The sequence below is a fragment of the Echinops telfairi genome, unplaced genomic scaffold (assembly GCF_000313985.2).
Source record: "Echinops telfairi isolate 266 unplaced genomic scaffold, ASM31398v2 ScPeMD7_7475;HRSCAF=8513, whole genome shotgun sequence".
In the NCBI taxonomy this organism is placed as follows: Eukaryota; Metazoa; Chordata; class Mammalia; order Afrosoricida; family Tenrecidae; genus Echinops; species Echinops telfairi.
The window spans coordinates 29491215-29500794 of NW_022111379.1; the positions used below are offsets into that span (position 1 = coordinate 29491215).

A 9580-nucleotide genomic window follows, 5' to 3' on the forward strand; every position below is an offset into this window, starting at 1 on the left:
TGTAAGAACCTCCAATAAAATGATTTAAGAAAAAAATAGCAAAACAAAAGAAAATGTTGGGGGGATTTTCCACCCTAATTAACTCCCACTATGTAATTTGAATACCACAGATAACACTATTGCTCTTATATACTGCATCTGTGCTTTGTATGTCCAGTCTCTACCTCTTTGGGGGTGGTACCTCCATTTAGAATGCGAAGATTAATACACACTAGTAAATCATTAAACATTTTAGAGCCCTTGAAATTGTCTTGTACATTAGTGTTTGCTGTATTTTACTTATAATTATATAAAACAGTAATATGAACTATTTGGTCATTAATTTTTAAAATCGATTTTCGACTTTTAGTATAGGATGAACACAAATACTATCTCTTAACCTCAAGAGTCTCTGGGTTGTCCAAGAGTTAAGTACTTGACAATAGTCATGTTTCATTTTATTGCCACTTATGGATAATTGTGTTCTTATTTATTCATTTCATTTATTTTATTAGTTGAAGGTCTGTGACAACCCTAAATTGAGCAAGTCTACTAGCACCATTATTTTCCCTAATAGCTACTGTCATGTTTTTGTAATTCACACATTTAAAAATTTTTCTTTATGCTGTTGCACATTTAATAGCAGGAGTATAGTATAAATGTAACTTTTATATGTGCTGGGAACCAAAACAGTGTATGGCTTCCTTTATTGTGATAATTGTTATAGCAGTCTCAAATTAAACCAGAAATATATTGGCCATCACAAACAGCCCCGATGGTACCGGGCATTTTGTGCTGGGCTGCGAACTGCAGGGTCAATAGTCTGAACCCGCTCGCTGCTCCATAGTTAAAAAGGCAGCTTTTTGTACCCACAAAGACTGACCGCCTTGGAAACCCACAGGAGCTGTTCTTTCAGCTCTGACTATACGGTTGCTATGCGTCGGGGTCAACTCAATGGCAGTGAGTTTGGTTTGGGGTTTCGCCTTCATATTTAGAAATCTAGTTTCAGTTTTCTCAATTCATAGCTATTTCCCTGACTCAAATAATAGACCAGACTGCTCGTCTGTTAGTTGAACAGAGAAGCTGAGAAAGCTCCAGTTGTGCGAAACAGTGCACCCTATCAGACAGGAGAGGCAGTCAAGACAAGGCCTGCTGTCTTCAATGCCCTGTCCTGGCTCAAGCCAGTTTCCTTTCCTCGTGTGGACCTCCATCAAAAAGAAAGCAGCTCACTGCCGCTTTTGTCTACATGTCATTTGCCTTAGCTTTCCCTTCACCCCCCTGGAAACATACGTATGAAGCTAAAATAAAGTCTGTGCAGGTGAAGGAAGGGACCTCACCCAAGCAAGGGAGCCTGGGATTAGAGTAAATGAATGAACAGATATATTCCATTGATTTTATTTCTATAACTTTTAAATCATGCTTCACAAATTATATTTTGTCACAATTGGACTTGGGCAGCAAAAAAATCAAGATCACTGTCAGAAACACTGGAAAAAAGGAAAAAATGACTTAGAAAAGATTATTCAATAAAAACCATCAGATAAATCCCTAGATGAAGCAAAATAACTGAATCATTAAGTTTAATTCTAGTTAAGGATTTTATTACAATTAGCTGGTAATAAGTGTCTTGTTTAAGACTTACTTAAGTCTCTAAACATAATAGATCCTTCACTGAGGGGTAATTTAACAAATAAAACAGCACTTTCTGAGAACCTTAGCTGTTGGCACAAGCCATAGAAAAAGTATTATTAGAATATGGTGGCAGCAATTGGCAACTAATTTTCTCAGACTTCCAAGTTTTCAAAAGCACAATTTTAGTATAGAAAAATAAGTCAGTTTTATAAAATTAAGCTTTTATATGGAAAAGCACCCCTTGTTCTAGGCAGAGAGATGCTGAAAAATAGTCCCTTAAATTGTTCATGGAAAGAACACGCCTAAAGGGACATGGAGATCACTCAGCTGCTGGCCAAAGACTGGTGGATTGGGGGCTGGAAGCAGCGCACATGTTCCACAGGTGTGCTTTCTCCATCTCCCGACTTCAGGTACTTGTCCAAGATATTGATAATTTCGTCATTTAGAATCTGGAACTTGCGAATTCTCTCCACCATTTTCTTCAAGGGCTACAATGAAAATTAGAATGTATTCATTTAAAACTTGCATGTATTGTTTGTGTTTCAAATGCTAGAACTTTTTCAGGAATAACTTGAATCAAATGGTACTGACACATATACCATCTCTTGCAACTCTAAGAGCAATAGTTTTGAATATAAATAAATGTATGGGTTGCATGCGACTAGCAGATATACCCTTGAACGGAGAGGGAGGGACAGTAGCCGGTCAGCATGTGTCCATTAAAGGGCCTCGGCCATGCCAGCCCACCAATGACGTCTGTGTGGCTTCTGTGTGCCAGGCCCTACATTCAGGGTGGCAAGAGTAGCAACGCAGGGATCTGGCCCTCCATGCCCCTCCCCTCCCACTCCTACCCTGCCCCGCTCATGCAGGTCAGGGCGTGAGCCCCTGCTGTTGTAAATACTTATTTTCATAAGGCTGGAGGGGCGTGAGGTGGGGCCGCTGGGCCAAGGGGGACAAGAGTAACACAGAGGAGCTGACATGATGGGCAGCTCCAGTAGCCATGGTGCCAGGAAGGGGGACTTTGGGGACTGGCTGATGAGTGACAGGAAACTGGCCACTGCCATGTGGGTTATCACTTGGGCCGGCTGGCCTCATGTGGGCTTGGGCTCAGTCCTCAGACCCTCTGCTGCCTCCTTCCCGAAGGCTTTATTCCTTAGTCAGGAAAGGCCCTGCTTTGTGAGGGGAGCTGAGCTGCACCCCTCGTGTGCACGCTCGCCTCTGCCCCCTGCCTCGCCTTGAAGTGCAGACAAGGCAGAAGGCCAAGTCCCCGGCCCCTCCCCAGAGACCTCTGCGCCGGGTGAGGGGCGGATGGGATGGCAGCACTGGCGCAGCCCCTTGTGTGGCTGACTATCCTGGCTCATGTCCAGACTTCCCTTGCATTGTAAAATATATTCTAATTTAACAAAGACCCACATACAGAGAATTAAAAAAAAAAAAAGATATACCCTTGAACATGACTTACAGATCTACTCATTCATCAAAGCGGTAGTAAGAACCTCCTGTGGACCAGAAGGAGCCCTGGGGGGTATAGTCTGTTCCGTAGAACTGCTGTCAGGCATAATCGACTCCGAGGCAGTGGGTTGGGTTTGGTGGGGAAAATCACACTCGCGGACAGCTCGGGTCCACTGTGGACTCTCTACCACAGGGTGGAACGGCATCTTTGGGGTTTGAGGTTGTATATAGCTTCACAGAACCGGGGTCCTCATCTTTCTCTCTCAGAGCAGTTGGTGGGTTTGAACTGATGACAATGTGGTTAACAGCCCAACTGATAATCCACTACGTCACTAGGGCTCCTTGGGGAAAGACCAGTAAACTAATAGTGTAAGTTTTAGACTTTGTAATTACTTTGGACAGAGTGCTTTGACTTATCTTCCTGCTATAATAAATCTGGATAAAGAAAACAGGAAACAAATAAATTCTGAAAACCATTGCTGGGTCTGCCTGTGCAGGACGTAAAGCAGAGCCAGGGCTTCGTCTAGGATAGATACCAATAGTAGCAGTGGCGCGAGGTGACAGCCTGGGATATAAGCATGCTGGACCATACCTGGACACTCCCCGACAAAGTCAAAAGCCTCTAAGTTAAAATGCCCTCAGAGATGAGCAGAAACGAATGTAAATCTTAGAAGGAAAGCAATCAAAATGAAGTTCATTAAGAGCTTACCAAAAAATTGAATGTAGAGGAAACATTTCAGAATAGATTAATAATTAGACACCCATGAGAAATGCAAATCAGTGCCATATAAATCTAAGGAAACTTAAGACCACCCATTTCTGATGTGGACATTGTCATGGATAATACATCCCACACTATACACCGTGTCCGGTATAATCTTGGCTACCCTTTCCAGGTCACTCTGGATTTCATTTGCTTTATGCAGTCCTCTCTCTCGTTCCTACCATGGCTTCAAACTAGTCCACAACCCTGATCTTCATTTACTTGGGGCTACGTTGGGGTCCCTTTATCCCTCTATTTCTACATATAATTTTAATTCATTGATACAAAACTGCAAAGGAAAGGGCTATCTTTAGCAGAAAGGGCGGGGGGGAAGGATTCCAACCCATAAGGAAAGGTTCAGGGTGAGGTGTCCATGCAAAGGTGGCATGGCCTGTTCTCCCATAAGCAGATATGCCTCATCGCCACCCTGGACGCTCCACCGAACCTCCATTTTTCCAAGGCCTTTATTGGCCTCCCCATGTGGATATGATGGGCCCCATCATTCCTGAGGCTAGTCAGACGTGGGCCCCCACGTAGTCCCTCGGGTTAGTAAGTCCCCACGTACCACGGACAAAAGCCTAACTGTCCATGGCAAAGTGGTTCTATCCCTTGCACCTCCAAATTATAATTATGAGCTAGAAAATAAACAATGTATAAAATTAGAAATCCTGCAAAGGAATAATTGTTAGTTCCTACCCAGATTTCAACGGAGTTTGAGTTGCACAATGGTTAAGGCCTCAGCTGCTACCCAGAAGGTCAGCACTTTGAACCCCCAGTGGCTCGGCGGGAGAAAAGACATGGTGATCTCCTCATGTAACGATTTTGCCCTAGGAAACCCTAAGGACAGTTCTACTCTGTCATGTAGGATTGCTATGATTTACAATTAAAGGCGCACACATCAACAACTCTGATTAAAAAACAAATATTTTTAGAAATAAACCAATGATTGCTGAAATTGATAAAACCTCAGTAAATTAAACAGAGCTGAAGTGAATGAAAGAGACCCACGAAGGCAGGGCTCTGATTTCAGCCAAGAGAGAGGTAAAATGTTCTCCAAAGAGGTCTATGCCTCCCTCCCTAGAACCTATGAGAATGTTTGCTGCCCTGGCAAAAGAGATTTTTCAGATGGACCTTAAATTGTATCCTGGGTTATACAGGTGGATTCAAATCTAATATGAGCAAGACACTTTATCCAACTGAAGGCAGAAGAAGAAAATCAGATGATGAGGTGTATTGAGAGGGCCTTGACCTACTGCTGAACATTGAAAAGGAAAATCGGCAGCCAGTCAGGGTGCAGGGTGGCAACGATGAAACATACAACTTTCCTCTGGTTCCTAAATGCTTCCTCCCCGCCACTGTCACGATCCCAAATCTACCTTACAAGTCTGGCTGGACCAGAGGATGTGCACTGGTACAGATAGCAACTGGAAACAGGGAATCCAGAACGGATGATCCCTTCAGGCCCAGTGCTGAGAGTGGCAATACCGGGAAGGTGGAGGGAGGGTGGGGTAGAAAGGGGGAACCGATTACAAGGATTTACATATAACCTCTACCCTGGGGGCCGGACAACAGAAAAGTAGGTGAAGGGAGACGTCGGACAGTGCAGGATATGACAAAATAATAATTTATAAATTATCAAGGGTTCATGAGGGAGGGGGGAACGTGGAAGGAAGGGGGAAAATGAGGAGCTGATACCACGGGCTCAGGTGGGAGGCAAATGTTTTGAGAATAGTGATGGCAACACATGTACAAATGTGCTTGACACAATGGATGCATGTATGGGTTGTGATAAGAGTTGTACGAGCCCCCAATAAAATGATTTAAAAAAACAAAAAAAAGAAAGGAAAATAGGCAAAGTATCTTAACTGCTAGACAGCTTTGTTCTCCAATTATAGATTCACTTTGGTAATGGGAAAAAATAAGCTTCAATTTGTGCTATTTATTTTGCTTCAATAAAAAGCATTCCCAAGGGGGAAATTTTTGTGAAATATCAACGCACAATTTTCTTCCACCTACCACGTTTTTTATAATCTCATCTTTGCCATCATGTTTCTGGACTTTAAGTAGATGGTAGCAGAAATCCAATACAGCGAACCGTCGCTGTTGTCCAAGAAGTACAATGATCATACAGCCAGCCCAGTGGAGCCCATCACCAAAACACTGCCTAAAAACAGAGAAATGAGAGAAGAAAAATTCTGAAGTCTTGAATGAGTCTGTCTACAAGTCATTATTAGCCAAGTCATCTGTATCACTGGCCACCCATACCAGAGCTCGTTGGGCATAAGTCATTCCGAGAAAGGTAAACAGTATATGTAGTATACCATTTCTTTACCTTTTGCTAAATATAGTCTTTCCATGAATAATGACTTCATGAAGCACCGCACTGGACACTGAGTCACCTCTACGGCATTAAAGCAGCCAAGCCAGCTTGGCAGGTTTTGGGTCCTCCTCCAGAGCAAGGCAGTCTTCTGCACTGCCTAACACTCGCTTCCCCACCTCCTACCCTCAGCAGCCCTTCTTCCAACACTGGAACTTTTGCCTTCTCCAAAGGCTAAGATTAAGCACTTACTCAACCGTAAACTCATGCGTTCCCACAGGAATGCAGTAGACAAACTGCATGGCACTCCAGAGTCTGTGAAACTCAACACACTCATCCACATGCATGACTCCATTGCTGGGAAGAGGCCCTCGCCAGATGGGGTCATCCAGAAAGGTCCGAACCCGGGTCAGGATGACTTCGAACATAGACAAGCCACAGCAGAGGCGCTCCTTTGTCAACAAATCCCCCTCTCTTGCTATTGCAATTTGCTGCAGAAAGGAAAAGAATATGCAGGTCACTGGAGGAAACTTAAATGCTACTATTGTTTTATGACTTTTTTTTGAATAGTTTATGGAAAACTATCATGGTTTATAAAAATATCAAGAAAATGAATATGCCAGCAATGAGCTAGGAAGGGGCTTCAAAGGTTTGTGGAACATTTTTATTTAATTACAGGACTATATCTCAAGGGATTCTTAACCAGGACACTTTGAGTCCTCAGCACTGTAGGAGGCGGCACTAGGAGTCCAGGACGCTGCACAGCATCCTATAAAGAATAGGACGGCTCGCCAATTGAGTTAATAAGTAAGGTAGTGTTAGTTGACAGACATTACAGAATTCTCCTCTGACACATTTCCTATCTTAAAATACCCAGTGCCTTCTTTAGGTGGACAATAATCAACATTTCTGTCTTAGGAACCAGGTGATATTCCAAACCTTTCCACACCAGTTCATTAAAGTTACATGTCCATCCAGAAGAGGGCTCAATAGGGCTCTGCTAGCTGTAACTGTGAAGGCACAGCAGTTGCATTAAGCTGAACACTGTTACAGCAGCTTCCGGTCAGGATGGCCTTGCTCAGAAACTATGCTCTAAAGCCCACCCACTCAGGTTGGCAATGGCTGCCCAGGCTGGCAATGGCAACAGTGTCTGAGGCCACCTACCTGAGGGGTCCCCAGTCTCTCAATGAGCGGAACAAGGTGGAGTGGGGCGTACTTGGATTCCAGCCGCTTCATTTTGGCATCCAGTCTTTCACCCTCTGCAGTGGAAAAAACCTATTATCCGACATTCTTTTGGATGAAAAAGTGATATGAATGTTTTTTTCTTCACATGCAATACTGCTTTTTCTGTGAAAGTTTACACAGCTGTTAAGTTCCCACTTAATAATTTCTACAGAAATCACTCATGGATATTGGTTACCTTTACCTTTTTCACAGCGTGCCAACCTTCTCACCAGTTCTGTCTGTGCTCTTTCCAGTAAACTAGTTTGCCCTGCCCTTGACCCTCTCAACTTTGCTTTAGGCTAACTGTTGACCGTGTTGGTCTCAGATCGTTTTTATGGGACCACAGTACTATGAGCTACACCCCTTAGTTGATGAGCCACCCTGTTCTTTAGCTAAAGGGTTGCCTCAGGGGTTCCTGTTCAAGGGTTAAAGAGAACATCAGGACAACATTTGCTGAGAGTCCTCTAGTTTCACCTAGTTTATAGTAAGTTAGGACATTAAAAAATCTGAGTTCTGGTCCATATTTTTCTACTGTTTGATCTGTACCGATCTACGGTGGCCCTTATCCAAATAGTAGTGTTAGTCCGGCACCATCTTCTTTTGGTTCAAGGTAGATGGCTCAAGACTTTTAGTCCTGTAGCCTAGTTTCTGCCTCAGTTCCTCCTCCCTTTTGTGCTATGGATGAGTACAGACCCACAGTTCTATCTTAGATGGCTGATCTCAAGCTTTTAAGACCCCAGACTATGCACCAAATTAGGATATAGAATATAAAGGTGTTTTTTAAAAAATATATAACGTTTATTTAATTACATTATGCCAAATAAACTGCGTTGTCCTATAAAGACTATGGTCCTAAGCTTTCAAATTCAGAACGCCAATCCCACAAAGTTTAGTTATATCTAAGACATATCTGTACCGGTGCCACCTGTGAATGCACACATATGTGGCACTATACATTTCCCTCCCTAATTGGTCTTCATGTTTTAACATTTTATTTTATTCCTTAACAGATTGATGTTTTCGTTTGCATATTTCTCAGTACTATCTTGCTTTGGGTCACACCATGTGCACTTCATCCACATTTGGAGCTGCCTTTTCCATCACCAAATAGAACGCGTGTCTACTTTCTAGATCTAGCTGTAACCGTGAGGCTGTGGGGCAGGTGGGGTTTCGGTCTGCTGCACACAGGGCCGCTAGGGGTCGCACCTGACCTGACAGTACCTAATAACAAGAGCGACTCCGCCTCTCCGCCCCACATTCCTGCTAACCACCGCCCAACAGCGGATACGTACATTCTTCTTTTAAAAGGCTGCTCATAAATATTTGCCCTTTTGTGATGGACTTATTTCACTAAGCATAATGTTCTGACGATTTATCCATGCTGTTTCAATAACTCATCGTAATTATTTAAAGCTGAGCATTATTCCATTGTGTTGTGTGTAGCATTTTGTTTAATGGGGACCTACAATGTGTCAGTCATTTTGCTATTGTGACTAGTGCTGCAATGAATATAGGCATGCACGTGTCTTTATTTCTTAATTAAAACGCTGGAGTATATAACAGGAGTAGGAGTGCTGGATCATAATGTATTCTAGTTTTTTGTGAAGTGCTGTTTATTTATTTTTTAATCAGTGCCATTTTAGTAAGAGGGAGAGTTTTAATTTGCATCTCTTAATGACTAATCATCTTATTTTCAATTATTTGTTGGCTACTTAAAGGTCCTCCTTGGTAGAGAGTGAGTGTCCATGTTCTATGCCCATTTTTCGAATGTGTAGTTTGTGTGATGAGTTCTTGAAGGTTTCTATGTATTTTTGAGACTAGACTTTCGTTGGATATGAAATTTCAAAACATTGTCTCCCAGTCTGTAGGTATCCCTTGTTACTCTTTTGGTAAAGTTCTTTGAAGAACGGAAGTGTTTAAGTCTGATGGGGCTCCAGTTATCTAATTTGCCTTCTGCTGTTTGTGCATTTGAAATTGTGTTATAGTCTATTTTTTAAAGTTAGGTCCCCACATTTTGTCTCAACACTATCTTCTAGGAACTATAGAGTTTTGACTTTAGCGTTCAAGTGTTTCATCCATTTTGAGTTCGTTTTTGTATATATAATGAAGTATAGCTCCTGTTTCATTTTTCTGCAAACGGATCTCCAGTTTTGCCATTATTTGTTAAAGATCAAATCCTCCCGCCCACCCCCTCACCCCCAAATAGAACTTGA

At 42.6% G+C, this 9580-nt stretch overlaps 1 protein-coding gene across 1 annotated transcript in view; it reads right to left on the bottom strand.

Annotated features, from left to right (window-relative positions):
• Positions 1-1358: 1358 nt before the first annotated feature.
• CYFIP1 (cytoplasmic FMR1 interacting protein 1) overlaps positions 1359-9580 on the bottom strand; it is a 90695-nt gene continuing 82473 nt past the window's right edge. Inside the window, exons 26-29 of the mRNA XM_030889070.2 lie at positions 7308-7402; positions 6396-6634; positions 5843-5990; positions 1359-2099 (exon numbers count right to left, since the gene is read on the bottom strand). Of these exons, the coding sequence (XP_030744930.1) occupies positions 1935-2099; positions 5843-5990; positions 6396-6634; positions 7308-7402 (647 nt within the window). The 3' untranslated portion in view covers positions 1359-1934. The remainder of the gene's footprint in view (positions 2100-5842; positions 5991-6395; positions 6635-7307; positions 7403-9580) is intronic.